Here is a 25,630-nt window from a genome sequence, read left to right on the forward strand (position 1 = left end):
TGGGGAAAGGGAGGCTGAGGGGAGACGTTATTGGTCTCTTCCAATATCTTTCCAACTGAAAGGTGCTTACAGTGAGAGCGGGGTTGGTCTCTTCTCACTGGTGACAGGTGGCAGGACAAGGGGAAACAGCCTCAAGTTACACCAGGGGAGGTTTAGATTCGATATCAGGAAACACTTCTTGACAGAAAGGATGGTTAAGTACTGGAATGGGCTCCCAGGGAGGTGGATGAGTCACCAACCCTGAATGTGTTTAAAAACCATTTGGATATGGTGCTCAGGGACACGATTTAGCAGAGGGTTGTTAGTTAGGGTAGTATAGTTAGGTCATGGTTGGACTTGATGATCTTTAAGGTCTTTTCCAACCTGAGTGATTCTATGATTCTATGATGTAACTGGTTTTTTATATAGGCATTTTATCTTCTGACTAATTAAAGCATTTGATGTAATTTTCTGAAGATAATCCTGGCAACATCATGGACATAAGTGTTAGGCCTGAAGACTCTGAAGAGGTCAGGAATGAGAAATAAAGTTATTTTAAACTTAGGAAGTTCAGTCATGCTAATTTCTCTTTTTCTCCCCATTACTTAGATAAATCTCAGCTTTGTGAAAAAATTTTTTGAAACTGTGAAGGAACATGTCAGTGAATCAAAATCACCTATGAACTTCATCTCCATGCTCAGAAAGGTAACATAATTAGAAATATTCTTGTTTAACTTCAGTAAGTCCTTGCAACAAGTCATTTATCAGAGTATGCAGGTGCCTTAAAGCAGTCAAGTCAGTCAAGGACATGCCAGCTGTCACAGGCAGTTTGGTCTTAGCCTCAAGTACCTCCCACCAGTAGGCATTTTTATTCATTGATATGGTTGAGGTGGTCATGGAAAGTTGTTCTGTACATGGAACAAAGCATAGAAAGAGATTCCCTTCCTTGGGAATCACAGCCCTTGACCTTGAGGAGACTTTGTCACCAACAGAATCAAGCTTCTCCCTTTGTGGGGGAGGTTTCACAGAATCACAGAATCACAGAATTGTAGGGGTTGGAAGGGACCTCTAGAGATCATTGAGACCAACCCCCCTGCCAAAGCAGGTTCCCTACACCAGGTTTCCCTAAAGCCAGACACTGGCCCAGACTCCAGCTGTACCCTGCCTCCTTCCAGTCCATCATCTAGATCCTTACTTTACTCCACATACCAGACCCATAAATGTATTTAAGTGAGTATATAAGAGCTCAATGGAATACATATGCACTTTGGCCTGTGTCTGCTAAGTGAGAGGCAGGAACAGACCCAGCTATCTTGCTGCTGCCAAGACATTCAGGTCATCAACATGATACTCAAGAGAGTGAGAACAATGTTCAGGGGTTCTCCCACAAGGATTTTATTTCCTGCACAACTTCCTTATGGCCAAACAGTAGGTAATATTAATGCAGATAGGAAATCATCAAGTTTACATGTGATAGCCAAACTTGAACTTCCTGTAGCAGTAGTGACCAATAGAAAGCTTCTGGGAAAGACCTTATCTCATGCTTAGGGTTTTAAAAAGGCAGAGAGTCTAGAGCTGGGCTTCTTAACCCCATTCCCTCCGACTTCAAGTGTTTCAATCCCAGAAAAAATGAGTTTTATCACTGATGTCATTCAGTATTTCTAAGAGCTAACATACTTGGAAATAAAGTGGCATTTATGTGAGGCCACATAAATCTCTGGCTCAGGCACTGTTTTTGATCTTCAGCTTCCACATCAGTTTCACATTGTTTATTTTTAATTTGAACAAAATCTAAAACTGCTTCTCCTCTGCAGAACCACTAGAACTGGGCTCCCATTCAGCGTTTGAACCCCTCCCCACCTTTCTTTTTAAGTACTGTACCAATTTTAGTACTGTTTAACTCACCCTTCACTCTTTTAAATTCTCCCTCTTCCACTCTCTCCCTAGGTACAAGGTAATCTCAGGTAAAAGCCACATTACAAAACTAAAAGCAGTATTCCTCCTTTTGTCATCACATTTTCCTTTCTTGACAAGCTTTCAAGCCTCTTCTGCAGTTTTTCCAGGGTGACCTCTGCCAGACACACCAGATTTATTGCCTCAATTATACCACCGCTATCTTCTACTTGGAAAAGCTGAGACAGAGAGAAGATTTTGGCATTTACCTGAAGGTAAAGTAATGGTTTTGTTCTTGTTATCTCCAGCCTTCCTGTCTTTTGACAGGATTTTATCAGCAGACCAGAAAAGTTCATTGGAAGCAGAACTGTGTAGACAGCATTTTATGTAAATACCTGAACTGCAGTGAATAATCATGGATATGAAGTCATCCTTCAGAGTACAACTTTCCCTTAGTCCATATTTGCAATTTAGAATAGGTAAGAGTAAGAAAAAGCCAAAAGGCAAAAAAAAAAAAAAAAAAAGGCTGCATTTTTACAGGCAGACTGTCAGCCTGTACTGTCAGCCTTAAGCATTCATGTGTTCCACACATAATCCCTTGACACACTGACCTACATTTTAACCAAGTAAGCCCATAACTCAGTGTGGGGCTGAAGGACCTCAGGAGCATTGTAAGTGTTCAGTGGCATCACATACACAAGCACAGATTCATAGTGATGGGCTGGGAGGTCAGGGCTGAGGATGATTCATGGAAATTGGCAACACTGTCATCGCACCTGTTACCCACGGATGGCCTGGCGTTCCTCACATCAGCTGTGATCACAGAATGGCCCGGGTTGGAAGGGACCTCAAGGATCACGAATCTCCAACCTCCCCTAACACATGCAGAGCCACCAGCTTCCCCATTTAATACTAGACCAGGCTGTGCAGGGCCCCATCCAATCTGGCCTTGAGCACCTCCAGGACAGGACATCCACAACCTCTCTGGCAGCCTGTTCCAGCACCTCAACACTCTCTCTGTAAAGAGCTTCCTCCTGACATCCAACCTAAATCTTCCCTCCCTCGATGTACACTGACCTCACAGCCAGAGAAGAGTATCATTACTTCCTTCTCCATAAGGGAAGGAATACATAATGCAAGGCAAAAAAAGAGGAGACAGAAAGCCAGGAGTACATCAGTGCATTCACACTTGAGAGCCTGCAGTGAAAGAGCAGGGTGGGTTTTGGCCAGGCTGTGGCAAGAAGGCTGGTCTGCTTTGCTTACACAAGAGAATCCATTAATCCATACTCCCTCAGAGAGGAAGCAGCATCCTGGATGGTAGAGCAAGCAACCATTGTAGAGACAGCATTTATGAAGAGTAAAAATAATAGAGCAGGTACTGTCTCTGTCTGAAAGCAGCAATGTATACATGGTAGCTGCAGCCTTTACATCAGCCTTACCCTCAGTAAGAAATTTGTCTTCAATTAGCCCATCTCATTACAGCTGATGATGCAGAAAGATGCATACAACCTCATTGCCAGAGAGCAGAGGCCTAAGAGAGGTGCCCTTTATCTCAGCAGTGGTGTGAGCAGAAGGAGCAGTGCAGGAGGCTGCAGCTGACGGAGCTGCTGGTGGCTCCTCTGCACCACCTGACCCGCTATCCCCTCCTCCTGAACAACATCTGGAAGAGGAGCACAGACGAAACAGAGAAAGATTCTATCTGGTCACTTAAAGAGAAAGTGGAAAAGTCCATACATAAGTAGCTATGATTAAGTCAAAAATGTACAACTAACAATTACTAAGTTATGTGATGTTTTCGTGCTCAAGGCTGGTCTCCCCACAGAAATGGAGGGAGAATGTGCATGCCTTTCAACAATCTTGAGTCCTTCCTCATTCTGTAGGAAACGATTGGTGCCACCCATGGGCCCTCTGAGCAAGGTCATAGGACTCCCACATCAGTGACTCACTTGTGTTGGCTCAGAGTCATCTGCAGCGACATGGAAACAATTAAGAGCAGATCACAAATTCGAACAAATAAAGAAAAATCCCAAACAAAGAAGTCTTTGAGTTGGATTTATGTCTGAAGAGGATTTGTAGGGGCTAATCCTTAATAGGATAAAATACCACTCACAAGGGGAATATTGTGCCAATGACCTTTTGCTAAATGACAGGGTCCTACCACGAAAAGCAGCAGATGAGCCATCAGAGCTACAACTTTTCCCTAGTTGCTATAGAAAAAGAAGGGATTGGTCCAGGAAGCTTTTTGTTTGTTTATTTTCCTCTGGATTCTGCTCTAAGAAATTTGTCAATTCAGTAGGTACACAGCCAGAGTGCAGTATGTGTCTCCAGTTGGGGACCCTCAGCATGACCTCTACTGCTGATCTTTGGGCTCATCCTTGTTCTCACTGAGGCTGTAGAAGAAAACAGACAGACCTTTTCCAGTCTTTGCTCCAGAAAGATAAGGTGGTCTTTTGTCTCTAAGTGGTGGACTCAGCTGGGAGAAAGGAGATGTGGACATGGGCCCACAACATCATGGGATATCTAGGGAACAGCAACAAAGGTCTTCTAGCGTTCAGGATTTGGTTACATTACGCCTAAGGTTATCTCTAAGGTAAGTAAACCAAAGACAGGAGTTGTCGGCCTCTTTACTCACAGACCTGACAGACGTTTGCCATAATTTGTTGACAAGTAAGCCAGTGACATAAGGAATAGCATCAGTTCCACAATTCCTCTTCTGCTATATATGTGCATTATCTGAAACAACACTTTGCAACATCATTCAACATGAATTCTCCATTTTTCACAATTTCAGACACCCTCTTGCCAGTTATATTCTTCAGCCACTTCTGGCACTACTTCTCCTTAAAAGGTTTTCATTATTTTCAACAGCCTTTTGATCAGACTTTACATAATGAAAATTATTTTCCTCTCACTGCTTCAGACGGTGTTCAGAAAGGCAGAATTTTTTCAAGAACTTTTTAAGGCAATCATTTAAATGAGTTTTATAAAATTCCCTCACTTGCTAAGTCAGATTAATGGATAGCACTTTTGCATTCAGCAGTGAATTCAGGCCTCTTTGAATGCATAGTTTGATACTTTGCTGACATAAGATGAGTTTAGTCATTGTCTCCAGTGAGGCCAGGACTCCATCCTTTGGCTTCTATTAGAGATAATCAGTATACATCACTTTCAAGAAAGCAGCCTATTTTCTGCCAGCCTTGGCAGTAACTGATGCTTTACATGTTTCAGGGGATCTGGAAGGTAAAGTCAAGTGGTTGGATAACTTTCAGAAATTCAGGCAGCTCCATGAGGTCATAATTTGGCCTGAAGTCTGGGATCATAACAAGAGATTCTTTGTCCCAGAGGTAAGCAGAACTTTTAAGGGTGTTTTTCCTTAGGGAAGGCTTAGTTTCCAATCTATAACGCAGTCTAAAGCCAACTGATTGTCTGTATTCTAGTTGCTGTGGTGAGCTTTGCCCTCACAGGAGCCAGGAGCCTGTGGCACAGGGCACAGCCTGAGCACGCTAATGCTGTAGGCGAACAGTTAGGCTGCGTGCAGTCCCTTGGATGGCAGCATGAATTGCTTTCTGCTAACATCCCAGACAGTATGATGGGATGAGCAAGGAGGACACTCCACTGTTTGCTTTTAAGGGGCAGAACGAAATGGGATAGATATAACCATTAATACATTTATTTTAAGAAGCAGAGCAAATAGGAAATATTGCTTCTTCCACTCTTCATGGTAAGCCAATTTCCTACTTCTTATTCAAATATCATTTAATGTTACCCAGCATCCCTGAGAACACATACACCTTTCTTTTGTGGTTGCTCCCTACCCAGACAAACAGACTTTAAACAGCTTTATGGTAATATCATCAGGCGACTCTCACCTCAAGGATTATGTCTATTCACACGCAGAGCTGAAAAAACCATTACATTTACTCCAGAAAAGAAAAACCCAGCTTAACATTTCAGAAGCTTAAACACATTTAAGTAATAGCATTGCTGAAGAAACTCAGTCATACACAATTATTGGCACTGTGGTGTATTTAGCCTGATACATCAGTATATATGGCCTCCATTTAACTGCTGGATTCCTCCCATTTGTAATTGGATATGTGAGATTCCCCACTCTCTCACTGTCTTTCTCTTTTTGGTGTGTTTGAAACAAAGCTTGAGAGAGAATGGCAGTGAAAACATTTTGTCTTCAGCAAGCAGACTTCTTCTTCACGACGGGAGGCTGACACTGGCAGGTAACATCCCTGTGTCCTGGTATTAGGAATCAGCTTAGCGAAATTATACTTTGTTATGGCAGTCCAGAATTAATTCTAAGATAGTATGGGCAGCTGCAGGAAAGAAGCAGCAAACATCTTGTCAGAGAGAGCCTGAGAAATAGCCAGGATGCCAAAGGGATGAGTAATGCTCATGATTGCTTATCAGCACATCTGGACATTTAATCTGCCAGGTGCTCAGGAAATCAGATTGACTCATGTGTGCCTGTCACTCAGAGGGAGAGTTACACTGTCAGGTTCAAGGATGTGGCAAAAGGACATTGGGAAGTTTAGACCATCCTACGTAAAGGGCCCTACGTGCCTGGGAACTGCTATCAGGAAGCCTCACCTCTGGCACTCTAAGTTGAACATTATACTTAAAAACGAAAAATCCAGAGGTTTTCCTTTTTCATTTTGTACTTCATCTCTGCTAAGACTGCTGTTTTGATGCAAAGCTTGGAACAAGAAGGTAATATGTAAACAACAGCAAGCTGAGCGGCTTCCCTTCCATCAACAACACACTCATCAACATGCCTGCCACTAACACGACACGGAGCACAGCTGTCCCACATCAGTGCACTCACAGTCATCTACCACCTTGTCATAGCTGAGTGTTACATCTCCAGACTCAGAGGCACTATTTTGTAGCAGAGCAGAGGCTGCTTATTGGGGAGCAGCTGCCTGCAAATGAGAGGAGCATTTCCTCTTTGCCTGAACAGCAAGAAGAACCTGGGTGGTTGGATCACTTGGAGAAGAGCAGCATCTGAAAAGTGGGAGCAGCACGCAAGGGTGGCTGCAGCAGAAGTTGGCCCAGTCACTGCCTTACAAGTCCTTCTCCACCTCGACAAAAGCAGAGGAACACAGAGGGAGGTCCCAATATTTCCTGCCTCCTACCATTACTATTAATTTCATAAGCAAAGGGACAGAGACCATTTTTCAGTGGTTTTGGTTTTCTTTCCACATGAGGAGTATTGCAATGGCAGAGGAGAAGGTGCAGCACCAGGGATAGGGGAATCAGAGGGAAAGACTGCTGTTGTGTATGGGGTGGTGGGCAGAGGAGGAAGAAAGACACCTCTGACAGCATTCTCCCTGCACTCGCTGCCCTCTTGGCAAGGCATCAGCACACAGTGCAGTGAGGTAAGGGTAGACATCAGACAGCCACATTTCTTTTTGCAATATGTGATCAGAAAATGGAGAAGGCATGAGCATAACTCTTACCCATCAAGACAGCCAGCTGCCTACAAGCTGCAGTATTAAAGTGTCTGGTATCTGCCCATCTGTCTGGACGAAATATCTTTCAAGACACAACAGAAATGCAATGATGCACAAAGAAAGAAGTACGTCCTAATGTCACACCCCTGATTCAAACATATCTGTTGTTAAAGTGAATTGTGCTTCTTTGAATGAAACTGCAACCACTGACAACACAGTTTTATGTTTTCTGGCAATCTTAGAATCCAGAAGGAAATGCTAGAAAGTTTCTATTTCAAGAAATGCAGGTTCTTTGTCAGAATTTTCAAGGACTCCTTCTACTGTCAACTTCTATTTAAAAATAGCACAGTCAAAAATGGATGGTTAGGGGGACTGGGAGTCAAGAGAAAGTACAGTCAAAGATCAATATCAGGCTGTCGTGTTACTATGTGAAAGTCATGGAAAGTCTACGAAAATAAGTTTTTAAATTGGAGAATGAAATGCCCAGGAAGAAGATAAGAATTCAAGTGGCCAACAGATATGAAATTCATCATGGAAAATCTTTGAGAATGCTATCAATTGTTCACCTTCTAAATAAAAAAATATATATATTATTTCAAGAAAATGAAGACAAGTTACTATCCTCCTCATTTTGCTTAGGGTTTGTTTTTTGGTTAAGTTTCTTTGAAATTCTGCTGAACTTAACCACAAGGTAAAGAGATTAATTAATAAAACCTAACTTCAGACATGCAAAAAATGTGATAAATTAATGAGATACCAGAAGAAGTTGAGAGAACAGTGGTAGGGTTTGCAACAAATAAACTTTTACTGTGTAATGCCCACAAAAACTGTATGAGAGAAGCTGTGGAAAACATCCTATCAAGTTTTTTACTTCATAGAAACTTACACAAGTGTATTTTTAAATACACATCAATAGCCCAGCTTATAGTCTCCTGAATCTCCAGTGGCACATAAGATGATCCTCATGGCATTTCCTTTTCAGTAGTTACTGAAGACGTTTTGTACAATCTTAATGAAATGGGTTTTCAAGACAAAGCCTTTCTGAACAAAGCATCCAAGAAAGTATTTTATCACCCTGCAAATTGCTCAGTAGCTCTGAGCATCCCTATTTGCAGTGAAGAGTAGCTGGGCTTTTCATGCCCCCAGAGGCTCTACCAGTTTACAGATTAGACAGAGGACTGATAAAGGATAAAGCCTGCTGCACACATAGAGAGTGATTTTGGAGGTTGAGTAGGATAGCAAGTTGAGACAAAACAGGGAAATGAAAGACAAGCAGGCATAAAGGAATAAGGACGAGCTGTAAACAAGGAAAAGATCAAAGGGCAAAACTCTGCAAATTCAGTCATGTAGAGAGCTTTCTGGAGACTCTAAAGGCCAGATTTCCCGCAGGAAGTTGCTTAAAAAATTGCTCTTGCTTCCATTGAATTATTTCCTATTATTTCTATAGCAAGAACAATGGAATTTGCACCAGGGCATGGAGATTCAACTTCAAGACTTAGAAGCGTTCTCACAGACACCTGTTGTTGTGTGTCTCATATCCTCATGACCTTCCAAACAAGGAAGAAAAGGGAAGCCAGCTCTCTTTTGTGTAGCTTTTGAAGGCCCTTTGTGACACCATCCACTAACATTTCAACAAGGTGACAGTTTGTGCAGAAGGCCGCAGATGGGTATTTATAGGTACCAGAGAAGAGTGGCATTTCACTACTTCCTTATCTCTGACATTTTCAGAAGGTTACTTATTTACCATGTAGGATTTGCTAATTTGTAGCATGCCAGCTGTTGCATTCAGAGGCACTGCCCATGATCTACATCACTTCTATGGGCAGGCAGTTGTTCTTGCATAACAAGGTAGCTACTGCAAATATTAATAGCCAAAGTCATGAAAAAGAATAACACATTTAAGTTTGAGAGTGCAGACTAGGAGACTAGTAGTTGTGTACTCTATTTTAAATCACGTTTCTTTGTTAAGTGTTCTGTAAGATGCAGTGATTCCTAGATGTGCCTCAATGTAGAAACAGCAATTCCTTAAAATAATCATGCCATCACATTGACCTTTCTTCCTCAGAAAGCACAAGACTTCTCGACATCTACCTCTTTCTATTTGATGATTTCGTATTAATCACCAAAATTAAACATAACAAAAAGGTAATAATGGATTGAGAGGTATGTGATTGCAGTTGTTACTATGTTTTTCATCTGGATAAATGAATGAACCCTGTTTGTAGATTCAGTATGTTACAGGAGAGCTGTGGGCAGAACTTGCATTACTAGACCTAACATTTTCCTGATGCTGTTCTTATATGCTGGATTTCTTGAGCTCAGAAGTTTCAAGAATGTAAGTTTTATAATGATCCTCTTATGATTCAGTCCAACCCAGAAAAACAAGTGTGCAGAAAAGTATCTAGCTAGTTAAGTTTACAAAGCTGATATAAATTAAGCCTAAGCAGACCTGTACTAAATATCAATAAGCTTAGGTTGAATTTAGAGATACTAAAATAATAGAAGCAGTTGCTCTGCTTTTATAGGAAATACAGAAGATGTTGCTCTAAAATCATTCACTGCACAACACCATCCTACTAAATGGAGAGGGATGAAGGGAACACGGATTCAAGGGGCTTGCTGCCTGCTGGCAAATCTCACTGAGGGTTTGCCTGTGTACATATTGGTGAACATTCTGAGTGAGCTTGTTACCCATCTGGAGACCCAACAATTCCGTGTTCTGCATGTTCACGAGAGGAGACAAGGAAACGTATCTCCAAGAAACTGACAAAATCTCCTGATATTGAAAGGATAGGTGGAAGAGGATCTTTGAACATCATGTTTTCTGCCTGAGGATCTTTATTGTGTTTCTGTCGTGTCATTTCAATATAAGGTGTGACCTTGACAAGAGAGTTCCAGGTACTGATGAGTTTTTCAGAGAAATAGTTTCTGATGTTGCTCTGGCAAATAAATCTCTGAACACCTTTGATAAGACAGAACACATAATTTAGGGCTGTTTATTGCCTGTACTTCATGAGCAGATGGCAGACAGCATACTAATCAACTTCATTTTCTATTCTCAGAAATACGGGGGCTCAGACACAGGCTTAACCCTTGTCTGTCCTTCCCTTGCTCCGGAGCTGCAGTCGGTTGTAAGAGAAGGTGGGTTTTGCCAAGTCTTGGACCAACCCATCCCACTGGACAGACTACTACTGAAAAACGTTGATCCCATCCATGTAACAGGTACACCCCTGAGTGCATCTGAATGTTTTCAAAAAAGCTTTCTCCATGCATGATATATGCAGTGGTTTAAGGATAATTTGCTCACAAACCACCCCCAGTTGCACGGAGTACAAAAGCCACAGCAGTAGTTGGCTTCACACTTACCTTGACCTTCAGACACCCACATAGACAGCCCATATTCCCCTGCCTGAAACAGGAGACATGCACATGGGTGACTTTCAAGTACGTTCCATTCACCCCACAGTGAACTCCAATGAGTTCTGTCATGAGCCAACTGTTTTCTTACCACAGATGGAAATCATCCTTCCTAAGCCAATACTTCCCTTCTTCTAGACCTCCAAATGCACCACCATGGGAAACTACTTCCAGTAATGTCTGATGTGCCTTTGGGTGCAGTGGGGAGGAGGACCAGCCTTCACAGAGAGTGAAGGTAAAGGTGGATGTTAACTAAGGCAGTTTCCCAAATCCAAGGTTGAGGAGGGGGAGCAGGCACGAGAATAATCAGGACTTCTCTTTAATCTGAACTATCTCTACAAGCTTACACAGCTCAGTCTAATGCTGCCAAATCCCAGGAGACTCGTATATCGAAGAGAAATAAGAAATACAAATCTCCGGGCTTCAGGGTCTGACAGCCATCCTAATCCCAAGGACTAGGAGGAAAAGCTCAGGAAACTAGAGCAGTCTGTGGAAAATCAATAAATGTGGAAAATAAACCTAGAGCATGTAAAATTTATGATAACCTTGAAACACATTCACCCAGACTAATTAGCATTCAGCATCAATGCTGATAGGAAATAGAGGTAGGCAATAAAAGGCAAATGACTAAAGATGAGGTAAGCAGATGAGCACAGAGGAGAATAACCTTTGTTTAACCATGCTCCAGACGCTGTCTGCCTGCCTGACAAACCTCCCAACACAGCATAAATCAAGCCAACAGGGACGCAGCTCTGGGCTGCTGGAGAAAACAGGGCAGCAGCCCCCCAGTTTGCACATACAACACTGGGCATAAAAGCCACAGTGCTAATGGGAATAATATTTTTGATTTTTTTCCTAGCCAGCATTTGCTATGTTCTAACCAGAGTCCCTGTGACACAGGCACAGGCAGTAGATGAAGTAAACTGCTGAAGACCAGTCCAGGATCCAGCCCCTGTCTACAGCCCTTCCCCACACTCTGTACCAAATTGCTGGACTTCTTCACCACATATTCCTACCAACATCATTACAAAATTAGAGAGAGTAGTCTCCATTGCTTACTTACATTTTGCAATGTTTTGGAAGCCTCATCCTAATACAGCACCCATTGGAGTGGAATGCAAAAAAAATAGGGATTAAAATGACTATAGGGAGTCTGCAGTTCAAATTTTCACCATTTTGCATAAAGCAATAAGCAGAACTGCCAGCATCAATGGAAAATGTTCCTTTGCAGGGAAAAAAAAATAACAAAAAAGAAAGGATTAGATATTCTCAGAAATGCGTGACCTTGGGGAATGCTGCCAGTTTATTTGCATCTCAGGGAGTGAGGTCATGGTAGAAGTAAAAGGTCAGTTAGCATATTCTCAGGAAGCTACTTGAGCAGGGCAGTGTGGGATTGTAGTGAGCCCCTGCGCCAATCAAAAATCAGAACTCACATTTTTTAATCTACGTACATTAGCTTGCTGAAGGTTGATCGTATTTTGGAAAGAAACATACCTCAATACAGGGATTAGAAATAATATGCATGTTGCAATATTGCAGAGATGCACTTTTGGCAGCAGGCAGGATAATACTAGCCCAAAGCCTGCCACATTGCAGTGAAGAGACAAGAGGCACAAGACTGCACTCATGTTCTCTGTGAATGCCAGGACCTTGCTCAAGAGACGCAACTTCAGATGTATTACAGTAGGGATCCTCTTCTGAAACCAGTAACATACATTCTGACTTGGAAGTTACTCTCCTTTTGTTTGACGCTTATTCTTCTCTAACATCAGTTACAATTTAGTCCACTTGAATGGAAGCTTCTTTTAATGACCTTCAGCTTGACTTAAAAGTAACTTAGTGCATGATGATTAGGTAATTGAAACTAAAATGAGTACAAGCAGAATTATCTTTCTGAAATAACAAAGCTTCCCACACAACAAAAAATTAACCCCGCAAGGGTGCATTGTCCTATTAAGAACCATAGAAAATGGCCACATATATCACGTCTTCAGTCATCACCAGACAGTGCGATATAAATCTGGGGTGGCAGCTGCATGAAGGAATTTATATCATTTCTTCACTTTTTTCCCCCCAGTTTTCAGCCTGCGAAATGCTTTCCTAATACAGCATGAAAATAGGTATCGGCAGTGCATAGCAGTCTTCCTGCTACAAGCACAAACAGAGTCTGCCAAGGTAAGTAGCTCATCTTTTCTCCTCTGTAATTACACAACTACACTTTCCCTAGAGGAGAATCACAGCTGTGACATTTGACCAAAACAAACAAACAAAAAAATGGTGTGCTGGATCACATTTTATTTGCTACAGAATTTTTACTGAATACTTATCAGTTTTCTTGGTTTGGTTGTTTACTTTTAGTTGTTTTTTTGTTTTTTTGTTTTTTTTTAGATCAGGGTTGATAGCAGGTCTTAGCTGTCTGAAAAACAACATTTCTGATTGCTAAAACAATTGCCATTCCATGCATAACAGAAAGGAAGATGGATAGCCCCTCCAGAGAAACCAAAAATAAAACAATCCCCCATTCATATCTGTAGTACCCAAATCAGAAACCTGTATTATGCTCATCTACGCATGGTACACTCCTGCAATTTCAGACTGAGCAGATAGTATGATTCATTCTAGCGTTACATAAAATTACCCCACATCTTCACACATCACATTTCTAGTAGCAGTGCTGTTTAATACATCTGAAATTCTGGTAGGAACGTTGCAAACCTGGGGTTTGGTTTTTTGGTTAGTTGGTTTTTGCCCGTCATTTAAAATTCATTCTTTAATACCTACATTGAAAATGTAACTACCAGTGATAGTGATTTTCCATATAAATCGCAGTAGAGAGTCGTTTTCAGGGAAAAGCAATGAGTGAACTCTTTCCATCTCCAAGCCACTGGTTCATACTTGGAATAGGTATGTCCTCAAGAAGTAGTTACCTGTTACTGAACAGGAGAGGTGATATTTCCAAGCTGCCTTCATGCCAGATTGCAACCACCTTATCAGTGTCTTCCAGTTTTATTTTACTACAAAGAAAATCCAGCACCAAAAGGCTCCTTCCACATGAATGCAGTAATATTATAGCATTTTGCAGAATTTAGTCTCTCTGATCCCCAGGAAAGGTATACCCTATCCAACACTGTTTTGAATAAACTACTCTATTTCAGCTCCTAAACCTAATCTCAACACAACTTACTTTTTTAAAATAAACTTAGCTAGTTGAGATATCCTCATGGCTTTGGCTGTTACAATCTGCAAGGAGAAAGGACAACAATCTTGCAAAAACCAACTTGTGAGGGCCATCAGACCAAAAGTTTGAGGTAGATAAGCCACATCACAAGGGAGAGCACACTGAATGATGCCAAAAGTGCAACACTCCCATTGATTCACCCCAAGTAGAGGGCAGCTGCACTGCAGACTGCCTTGTGGATCCATGATGCTGATTGTGGGCCTGCCCAGGCCACCAGCTCCCCTCACCAGGCCCAGACCCTCCAGACCAACATGCACCCCTCACTGCAGCATGACTGCATCAACTGCATGGGAGCACACGCTCCAGGTTTTTGCCAAGTATGTATCAGAGATGTGGTGAACACCTTGCCCCACCTCCCTTTCAGACCCACAGTACTTGACAGATATAAGAAAACACAGAACAGAAGCACTGCTCACTCAGCCCATCTGTGCAGCAGCCCTGCCTTCTGCTCTCTTCTTCCTTGTCCCCACTCCCTGAGCCACAAAAAGCTGATAGTAGAAATCTCCTAAGAAACCACTCCTGGCAGACCAAAACATACTGTACACCATCTCCTCCCCACCAGCAGTACCAGCGGGACCAAGCAACCACCCCCTAGCCATTTATCTTTCAATGATGTATTTATCTCATTCAAGATATACACACATATAGAAACAACCTGAAGGGTCACTAATCAAATTTATGAATCCCAGCATAGCATAAAATACAGCAGGCTGCCTCTCCTCACATTTCTACTCCTGCATCTAAGTTCAGTGGCTCAATGCACATTAAAACAGGAAGAGCAGCCGCTGACTAAGCAAAACAAAACCCCTGCACAGCCAGAGCTCCAGCTTGTAATGCTGCCAAACAATTTGCAATGTTTGATCACAACAGTTCTGAGACAGCTCAGCTTCTGTGACCGAGAGCACGTGAACTACCACAGAGAGGAGTTCAGTATTTTAAACCCCTCTGCAGCCATCATCCCTCACCTTCAAACTTGGATGATGGAGGATCATAGAGTCACAGAATGGCCTAAGTTGAAAAGGACCCTAATGATCAAATAGTTTCAACCCCTCTGCCATGAGCAGGATCACCAACCAGGCTGCCCAGAGCCACATCCAGCCTGGTCTTGAATGCCTCCAGGATGAGGCATCCACAACCTTCTTGGGCAACCTGTTCCAGTGTGTCACCACCCTCTGTGTGAAAAACTTCCTCCTAATATCTAACCTAAACCTGCCCTGTCTCAGCTTAAAACATTCCCCCTTGTTCTATCAATATCCACTCTCGTAAACAGGATGTAGAGCTGAATGCTGTCAGCATTGGGCAGGAAAATGAAATTCACATGAGACAGACCTCAGATGGGTCAACCATTTGTGGTGTTGATAACACTAGAGCTCCCTTGACCACCATAACAGGGAGTGCAAGCTGCAGGGACAGCATTAAATGAATAAATACTAAACAAAAAGAGGTGAAATAGCCAGCAGCAAACGTAGAAGCAGAGCATAAAAATCCCATCTTCATACCAAAAAGGAAACCTTCACTGGACATCTCAGGCCCAGGACACAGTGATGTGCTGTGGCCTTAGCAACTGGGAGGCTGGACTCTGGGTAACTTGTGCTCACTAGGGGAATAAAAAGCCTGGGCCTGAAGAACAGCAAATGTAGGGTGTTCATTTCTCTGAATTACTAGAATTTCTCAGATTGCCTGGGTTTACAGATTATTTTTCTTGTAACAGAAAACATGGATGTCACAGATAGAAAGAGCAATCTCCAATTATGTGAAGCGACATGAAACCAAGAAAAGCACACTCCTCTGCTCAGCAGCTGAATTCTCTGAAATTTAATAATGCCAGTACAGTTCTGATAGATGCAACAGAAGACTACTGTGGTAATAGCACCATTATTTCTTCCAGAGTACATTAACTTTCTGAAACTAACAGGCTTCTGACTCGACTAAATAGAAGTGATGAGTTTTGATCACAGGATGTAGGAATAAATTGGAGGGGAAAAGTACATACAACATATACATCACTCTCAGATGCCTCTTTGCTCTTTTTTTGCTTCAGCTTGGGGAAGGCTCTTTCCAACAAGGCAAATGTTAATACAACCTGTTCTTTCCTAGAAAGCAGGACAAGGAAAACATCTATGTCGGTGAGGAGAACTTGTACACCAGAAGTCTAGTTTGCTCACACAAACTGTATTCACAAATTTCACAAATTTAAAATTGTAGGTAACTCTCTAGCCATAGCTCCCATACTTATTGCCTTTCTTCTGTAACACTGCACATTGACACTGTGGGAGCAGATCAGTAAAAGCATACAGTGCCTTCATTCTCTGTTAATTTTTTGCAAGGAAGCTGTTCAATGCTGTTTCTTTGAAAAGGTCGTTCTTACATCTAATATCCAGGCACACTGCAGAAGCCACAGAATACATAAAAAGAGAGAACAAAAATGCAGTGATATTCTACGTATAATGGGAACCTTTTTTTTTACCTGAAACTTTTTCACAATGTTATTAGCAGATTTGTCATTATGTATTATTTACTGTCAGCAAAATTGAACTCCAAAGGCTTTTCAACTTCTCTTTAAAAATGTGAACTTCTCATTAAACCATTCAATACGTCACTGCAGTTCTGTGATCCATGAAGTACGCACTTGCTAATCACTTTTTTTTTTTTTTCAAGAGATACATGAATAGAACCACAGAACAGTTTGCATCTGCTTGCCACAACACATTCACAGGTTACAACTGAGCGTGAAGGGTGCTCTCATTAGGCTACTCTTGGCTAAGTGCCTGAAATTAGCCAGTTAAGAGAGGAAGGTAGACTCCCTAGAGCCACTCTATACGGTCTGCCACATCTCCCACTTGCCATGCCCAACCGGATAATCTCCCTAAGCAGGGAAGTTAACTCTTAAAGAATACTTCTAGTACCAAAAATGATTTCAGGGAGAACTAAGTAGGGAAACTACACAGATGAGGACTAGACTGAAAAATTTAGGAGTGCCCTTCCAACTGTTTGTATTACTCATTGTTAAATCAGCATATCTCCTTATCTCTGCTCTGACATCAAGTGAAAGTCATGAGCTCAGCCACTGCCCCAATCCTGCTCCACCCATGTGATGGCCTGTTTTATCCACCTGAGCTTGTCCTATACATACAGATTCCAGACCAGAGGTTGTATACAGACTTACCTGGTTCACCATTGTTCAGATGCACAACACGTTCCTGCTCCTCCCCCTTATGCTCATGATAGAAGTTTCTGTCACAGCTTAACGAAAAAAGAGCAGCTATCCAGGCTTCACACCAAATAGTGAACGTGGAGGACAGGAGAGCAAAACTAAGCAAACACAGCAGATCTACTCCAGGATGTCATGCAAGCTGCAAACACTTAGCTGCAGCTTGGCTTCAACAGCTGTGCTCAATCCCCACTGATCCCATACTCAGCTGCACCTGGTCACACCCTCACACTCCTGCTGCCTCCCCAGAACCTCATAGTATCTTGCAACCAGTGATATTTCCAAAGAAAGATTTTTAAGCCCAGAAAAGTCACACCTGTCAGATAAAGCCCTGTGCTTTGTGAACTGTCGAAGGGGGAGATTTTGCACTTCTGTGTACTTTTAGCCAGAAAGGCCATTAAGGCAGGTCTGCCTAGTTTACCAGGCAACGAAACAGTGCTGGAGATCATCTTCTAGAGGACTGCCTACCTCCAAAGGAGGACATGCTGGGGGAAGGCAGTACTCACACCCTAACTGTGTTCAGGGAGACAACAGGCTCTTATGTGGCCTGAAGAGAAAGATGCCCCAGAAAGCAATGAAGGCAGAAATGAATTTCCCAACTTGAACTGCCTTTCAGAGAAGACCTCTCTCAAATTTTCTATACTGTTTAAGCAGAGATCTTAGGAAGATCTGCGTCAGTTTCTAACTGTAGTATTTGTGAATGTTCCACAACTCAGTTGCCACTTTATCATGGGACAGATTGTACATACACGGATCACCTGGGTTGTCCCTCTACTCTTCATGCAGCTTTTGCCCAACAGCTGAAGACATCCTTAATCTGAAGTCTTAGAACAAGCATCTCAGCTAAGTCTTCCAGTTACATCAATTGTCAGATCACATTGAATGCAATGTCTGACCGACAAAAGCCTTGTGCAATTACTGGGAAAAGAGAAAACTACTCTGAATTTAACTTGATTACAGTCTCCTCCTGAAAGTTTTTGTTGCAGTTTCTCGCAAGTCAAAGAAATTGGAGTGTCTAGCTTGCTTTCAAAAGTGTGGCTTCCCACCAGTTCATCTATATGATGATATATCCCCCTTTTCCAAGCAGGTTGCTGTCTAAAGCGAATGATGGAAAGGTCTATTAGAAAGGTCTAATTTTTTCTTTTATTGTCGTTCATCAATCCTGTAACAGGTTAGAAAACAAAAATTACATTTCAATAACATTTCATCATAGTTTATACAGAACTGGTTGGTTGATGCATGGTGTCATTTTCTCATCCAAATCCACAGCCACCTTTCAAACCGCAGAGTTTAGGAATTACAGTGCACGCTGGACTAAATTCTTTTACAATGTAAGGCACAACTACATGATCACAAGTAGTAAACACAAACACAGAAATAGAACTTAAGAATTAAACTTCAATGAAAAAGAAACAAAACCCAAACACACTCATGCAAAGTTGATGTACACCTACCAAGATGGTATGATCCAGTTTAAAAGAAGTGCAGTACTCTGTAAGTAAAACTGCATCATAAGGCTGTTATAATACATTACCTCTAAATACTGCGTAAGATCTTAAACCTTTTTCCATTTATATTTTATACAATTATGCAGAAAATAAGCTGTATGTGCGATATTCACATCCACAATAATAAACTGATCATTAAAACTCAGGAAAGAGGCAAACAAGACAACGCATTTTGTGGCACGCATCCATTACAGAAACCATTCATCAAGTTCACATCCCAAGTACTGAAGAAAAAAAATACTCAATTAATGGTACATTTGGTGAATGAGGCTATCCATAGCCAAACAACAATGCCGCACACAAAATTGTTTTTACTCAGCAGACCATGATTATGAAAGCTTGTGGTTATGATTTGCCTCCTGTCCAGCAGCTAGAGTTTGCAAGACTAAAACTACAGAAGTTAAAAGAATACAACAGAGTTTACAGTAACTTGAAACTACCGGATACTTTCAAACACATAAAAAGAAAGACTTCATCTTTTTTTTTTTTTTAATTATTTTTTGGTGATGAACTTTTGCGATTTTGGCATTCACTATAATTTTTACATAATGTGACAGTGAGCAAACCCTATTAAACTTACCTAATGTTTGAATCTTACGCTGAGAGGTAGTTCAAATGAAATATTATGTAATGGGGGATGGTGGGGTTTTATGACTCTTTTTTTGTTATTTTTTCTTCTTTTCTTACAAAAGTGACAAATCCTATACAAGCAGCATTTTGGACACATAAATATAAAAAGTTCTGGTATTTGCTAACTCAGCGAGACGTTCTCCTAAACACCCCTCTTGTGCCAGGAATCAAGGCTCAGCGTGATACAACAGAGCACTTTGCCATAAAGCCAACAGCAGGAGCCTGGGCCTGCCACTGCCGGCCTGACATCTAACAATGAGCCCTGCTCCAAGCCCTCTTTACCCAAAAAAGGCAGAAAACAGGTTTAGTTAGTTAGTTAGTTGAGGTCATAGGGGGATGCAAGGTTGGAAAACGTAACTACCAGGCTTCTACTTTCATCGTAACACTGATCCAAGTGTGTTAGTGGGGCTTCAGTAATCTTCAATTGATCTGATACTCCTGTATCTGCTGCACAGCAGTCCATAGTATGTGGCACGCTACAGACCAAAGGCAGAGTTTATGACACTAACTAGTACCTATTTGTTATTGTGATCATAAGACGCATCTAATGCTCTCTCTAAAGATGCAAAGCTCTTCGTTCAGTGCCCCTTACACAATAAAAAAATAAAAAGTGAAAAACTGAGTTTCTGTGGAGGGATTTCATTATCCAATTATTGCTGGTTTTGCAAAGTACACCATTTACTGCTTTTCGAGAGGGGCTGTGGTTAGACAGTAATTTCAGACTTATCCTAGAAGAGACAGTGAGGTCAATGCTTCATAAATGAATTGAACAACTGGCAAAAACCTTGAAAATATATAAAATTCACGTATTCTCATTTTATAATCTTAAAATGAAGTTCTACAAAGACAACGTGTGCGTGACTACATGAATTTTCTTGTTACATGTGCTCTCAGATGATCTTGCTTTTGGTACACAGTAATTATGAGTGCAATTCTCCTTACATAGCAAGGGGCCAAATGTAATACAGTGAAAAGTCCAGCTGAAGATAAACCTTCTGTCCATTGATTACAGCTAACAGATGCAATGCCAACAACGCCATTCCACTTACCCCAGATTATATTCAGTTAGACAGCAAAAGTGCATAGTGCAAATGACAGTGTTATTTCCTAGTCCCACAAGAATGCGTGTGGAAAGGTGGTACCCTGGAGGAGTAATTTATCAGTTTTCGCATTCTTAAACTTCTGTGTCATCCTTCCTGGCAGAGTTTATGCTCTGAACTTCAGCTCCAGCAGTTTTCTGTCTGACACTGAGTATTGATCATAAATTTTTAAGTTTTGCAAAAAAACATTTGCTACAACTTTCCATTTAACTGGCATTTAACAATCCAGAATAATACTTGAATTTTCCAGGTCTCCTCTTCAGGAATGTCACTTTTCTTACCTCTAGTATCTGAGGTTCAATTATTCTTGCTAATGTAATACAAACACAGCAAGGTTACTTTGTGCTCCCAAACACCTCTTCCTCCACTAAGAAAAGCTCCCTAGTGAAGATTCACAAATAATCCTGATGGTTCCAAAACCAACAAAAATATTAATTGCTCTTGTGAGCCTAGTGCTCCACACTCTACAACAACTTGGTTACTTGACACCTTTCAAAAACAGAGGAAAAAAAATGCACTTTAAGCTAAAACACTGCTGGAAGCAGCAGTGAAATTTCCCTTCGTCTCCTCATCTGCAGACAGCAAGTTTTCCTACTGTGACTCTGCCTTATTTTCTTTGTTAAATCGTTGTAGAAAGGTCACTGGAGGGAAGGAATACATAGGGAGAAGAAACAACAGTGAAGCATATCCACCTAAGATCAAAAGCCTGCCATTGAGCCCCACAGCGCATCCTGCCTCCACAGGGACTGCAGTGTAGAAATATGAAGTATGTATTGCTGACATGAGGCTGGAATAAAAACAGTATGATTTGGTATTTTAGAGGCAACAACCCAAGGGATCATGGCTGTTCGATTAGGAAGAGATACAATGTCTTTTAAAAGCTAAAAGAACCTTTCCCCATCCTTAACACCACCATCCTTTATACTTTTTCAGTTGCTTCCATAGATTGCCTCAGCCCATGCAGCAGCTGGTGTTTCACATTCTGCTCCCACCAAAGATTCTGAATGTCCTCTCTGAGGAGGCTTAATCCACAGTTTCAGGAAAAAAAATCCCACAGCTCACTGTCACATTCCTGATGCCATAGTAATAGCTGGTAACCAAAGGCAGCTTGAGGATCCCACATACCTACTTCTGCAAGTATATATTTTACCATTTTTTCCCTCTGCATCTTGCTCCATTACAGCCTCTCCTCAGTGAATAAGAGCAATGAGGTTCATGCTAAAGGCTAAAGCAAATCACTCCATGTCCTCTGGTTCCCATGTTCTAGTTTCTTCTGCCACTTTTTTTTTCTTCTGTTTTTGTAGTCAGAAAAATCAGTGCACTCAACTACTTTGTCCAGAGTCCTTTAACTCTGTGTGGTGAAACTTACCAGTCTTTTTACTAGGCTTTTCCCTATTATTTCTCTTTTAAAACAGTGCAACAACAATAACAAAAAAAGCATATTCCTACTGAAAACACACCCATCACAGTAACAGAACCTATGAGCAGATTTATAAATCCAGAGCTTTTCAACTTCCAGTTTTCCTTACAATAATAATAATCCTCATAGGTCATTTTCCCAAGCTTGAGCGCAGATTCCAACCTGAAAGCCAGGCTGACAGCGTTATATGGTCCATCAATTCGTCAGTGATTACAGATCTGCACTTAGCAAAAGCATAGGAGCATAAGATTTAGCATGAAGACACAAATGTACTCCAGTGAAAAGCTGTAGAACTCCTGACTTTGCTGTAAACTCAGTCCTCAAGCATGCAGGCTTCTGCCTCACTGTTCCTCCTGATTTTAACAATTCATTTTTCTGCAAATATGTATTTGAAAAACATTTATGTCCCCTCAAAAAGTCATTGGTCATCAAAAAGCAACCAAAAATCAAAAAGAAACAGCTGGTTTCACCCTGAAGATGGGGAACTCCACATCAAGAGTTATCCTGTGGTCAACCAAACACACTGCTTCAGCTGCCAGCTGAGTGAGGTGACTTCTTTAAACAAAAGCATTGCAAAAGGTTAAATCAAGAACAACTCTATTAGAACTTCTACCATTTTCTCCTTTCTGTAGAGCCATCTCTTCAGGTTTCAAACATCCCCATACAAAAATAAAATATCTGAACACAAGTGAGTCTTTTAACCACTTCCCCTGCTCCCCTGAGAGATTTCCATCTTCATCTATGACATACATTTTGTCCTTCATGCAGTCGTGGGAGGCTTCGGCCTTCACTCTTAAAATCCCTTCTGTTTAACCTTTTTGCCCTTTGCCCTGAAAGCAGTACCAGGCTCCATCTGTTTCACTACCAGACCTATACTAGAGCAAGACTCCAATCTCTTTACCATTGCCAGATTTCTGAAGTCACCTGTCAGACAAAGAAAGGCTTGAAAGCAAACATTCTGGATTCCCTCAGTTAATAAATAAATAGAAGAAATTACCAGAGGCAAAATTCTGCTCTTACTTCCTATTCAAACAATTCTTATTTTGAGCAGTTGCAACGACAAGGAGATGTAGCAAGTCCAGAAGATCTGTTCATACAGAGTCATTGCAGCAGCAGCTTCTTTCAAGCAAGCAACTCTCAAATTCAAACTAGAAAAGTTAGTAAGTATTTCATGTTATCATGCTTTTATTCCAAGCCCTTCTATAGTTGCGAGAACCAGTTAAATAACTCAGCTGGCTTTTGGGAAATAATAAAACTTGTTGAGAAAGAATCCTTGAGGATGCAAATTTAGAACTAGGTAACTACATAAGAAACATAGATCACTACTGGGGAAGAGGGATTAAGAATCTTTTCATTTCAGAGTCAGGACTGGAGATTTTTCACAGAAGTCTCTTCTTCATTCACATACAGACCTGTCAGTACATAAAAGTAAACAAACCTACCTAAAGATGGCTAACTGTCCACCACTGTAACAGAATTTGTTTCTTTACCTTAGGAGGCAAGGAGTAGCGGAACTGAGGACATATTCCTTATCTCCAAATAGCCAGCACAGACAGAGAATGGCTTGGGTTGTAAGGAATTTATTAGAGTATTCAAGACAAAGGGGCTCTAAGTATCAGAAGAGATGACTTTAGCTCAGAAGAAATAATATTAATAGTTTTGAGGCCAAACACCAGATACTTATTTCAAAGAGAGGCACAGTTAGACACAGGCAGGAAACAAACACAAGTGTAGAGAAAAACACAAGAAAAAGATTTGGAATTTACATAAACGCATCAGGAACCTCCATTGCTAGTACAGAAAAGTAAAATCTGAACAAACAAAGGGTGGTAAGACACCAGAAGAGACTGCCCAGAGAAGCTGTGGCTACTCCATTGGTGGGAATGTTCAAAGTCAGGTCAGATGGGACTCTGAGCAACCTGATTTAGTGTCCATTGCAAGGGGGTTGGAGTAGTTATCTTTAAAGGCCCCTTTCAACCCAAGCAATTCAATGAATCTATGATCTAAATCTGTATATATCTACCTGCTTATTTAGAGCTGTTTGGCTTAAAGCTAAGCCAGCAGCAGGAGATTTGCATCATCATTCTAAGCAGAGTAAATTATAGAACTAGCATACAATTTAAGAACCCTCAGCAACAGAAGACAGATGGAACAATGGAAAAATGAGGTCTGTTAGGAGTACCAGCTTTTTCCACCAAAGGTGAAGGAAGAGACAGGAGTAAAGTTCAGCTTAACTGCAGAACCCTCTGAAGAGAGTTTTCCTTAGTAGGATTCCTAGTGTGGAATTTCAGGACATGCCTCAGAACTACAAGGACTTCCTGGATCTTCCAAGTATGGGCATGGTGACAAATGGACTAGAGGCTACTATCTGCACTCTCTGTTTTTTAAAACCTGCATATAAAGGGTTTCTGAAATATTAAAATCAATTCATCAACTATGTAAAAGTGAAATCAGTCCATGTGGGAGAGCTTCATGTAATGTTCCTACAATGCCCACTAAACTTGGCCTCATCATTTGTTCACGCATACACACGCAAACTATGAGTACAGTATGCATAAAGATATTCCAGTATCCAAGTTCTGTAGTTGGGTAAGAACTCAGGTGCTGACACTACAAATTCTAAGTGGGCAAATAAAACTGAGAGTTGATTCCAGCCATTTAACCCTCACTGTGGAGTTCAAGCTTTAAAGAGAAAAGTCCAAAAACCAGAGAGAAAGAAAACAAAACCACACGGGGTTATAAAGACCATCAGATACACAATTAAATGCAACAACGAGTTATGCTATTACAGCAACATTTGATACACAAAATCCTCACAAGTTTTTGCATCTTCCTTTTCCTTTGAAGGAAAGAAGAATAAACTGCAGTATCACATAAATGCATTTTCTCTTGAAAAAAAAAAATAAAGATAAAAAAATACATTGTTACTCCTCTGTTTAAACTTTATTTACAAATAACTGGGTATTTCTAATCTAGACATAGAAGCTCTTTCCAGGATAGACGGCAATAAGCTTGGGTGATCTGAGCCCATATCTCACAAAAAATACAATAGTTTTACTTGGTATCAATAAACATTTTAAAATATACTAAATTTTGCCAAGTGTTACAATCATTGTCCAAACTGAGTAGTAGTCTGAGTGCTGAATGAAGTGCATTAACAGAAATAATAAATTTTAGTGTAACATTTCTTTGTCACTCACACCAGTTATCCTTGCAAGTCATTAAAGCAAGTATCACAGACTCGGACAGGCTTCTTAGAAGAAGGAGTTAAGGCATTCTTTGCTGAGCACTCAGCACAAAAGATATTTCCACACTGTCTACAGTGATGCTGTGAAAGAGAAAACAAACATATATTGTGAATACTGATTACAATTCTATGGACATAGATCATTAAGAGACATCATTGTCACGTCGACTCAACTCTCTCATGTCTCAGAAGTTTGAATTTTTAAATAGTAGTTACACAGCACCCTGAGCTTCTATCTACATAGAAGAGCACAGGATAAATCCTTTCTAAAGGATATAAGAGTAAAATCATTAGAAGTGCTGCTTCACTGAGTGTTGTCTATGCTAGTTTCAGAACTGAAGTGGTTGCAACTAATTCTCCTTATTAATTTCTCCTCTTGAACTTTTTTTGGTTGCATAAAACATGTTCTTCCTTCCTGCTTTCACATTAGGGATGCACCCTTGAATAAAACAATCCAGCAGCCTTTATTCAAAGACTACCCAAAAGACATGACAACACGTAACACAGAACAGGGAGAACCACCTA

At 41.0% G+C, this 25,630-nt stretch overlaps 2 protein-coding genes across 6 annotated transcripts in view; one reads left to right on the top strand and one right to left on the bottom strand.

Annotated features, from left to right (window-relative positions):
* The window catches only part of PLEKHG7 (pleckstrin homology and RhoGEF domain containing G7), a 31,414-nt gene extending 15,019 nt beyond the window's left edge, over nucleotides 1-16,395 (top strand). The window contains 9 exon segments of the mRNA XM_085222858.1: nucleotides 589-684; nucleotides 2,034-2,147; nucleotides 3,429-3,624; nucleotides 5,101-5,215; nucleotides 6,010-6,104; nucleotides 9,400-9,479; nucleotides 10,397-10,556; nucleotides 12,829-12,926; nucleotides 15,701-16,395. Of these exon segments, the coding sequence (XP_085078984.1) occupies nucleotides 589-684; nucleotides 2,034-2,147; nucleotides 3,429-3,624; nucleotides 5,101-5,215; nucleotides 6,010-6,104; nucleotides 9,400-9,479; nucleotides 10,397-10,556; nucleotides 12,829-12,926; nucleotides 15,701-15,808 (1,062 nt within the window). The 3' untranslated portion in view covers nucleotides 15,809-16,395.
* A 1,929-nt stretch (nucleotides 16,396-18,324) lies between these two features.
* Nucleotides 18,325-25,630, bottom strand: part of EEA1 (early endosome antigen 1) — a 71,808-nt gene continuing 64,502 nt past the window's right edge. For all 5 annotated transcript variants that reach the window (XM_085222855.1, XM_085222845.1, XM_085222837.1 and 2 more), the window contains one exon: nucleotides 18,325-25,186. In XM_085222855.1, coding sequence (XP_085078981.1) covers nucleotides 25,064-25,186 — 123 coding nt within the window. In that variant the 3' untranslated portion in view covers nucleotides 18,325-25,063. The remainder of the gene's footprint in view (nucleotides 25,187-25,630) is intronic.

Source organism: Meleagris gallopavo, chromosome 1 (assembly GCF_905368555.1).
Source record: "Meleagris gallopavo chromosome 1, MGAL_WU_HG_1.1, whole genome shotgun sequence".
Classification (NCBI taxonomy): Eukaryota; Metazoa; Chordata; class Aves; order Galliformes; family Phasianidae; genus Meleagris; species Meleagris gallopavo.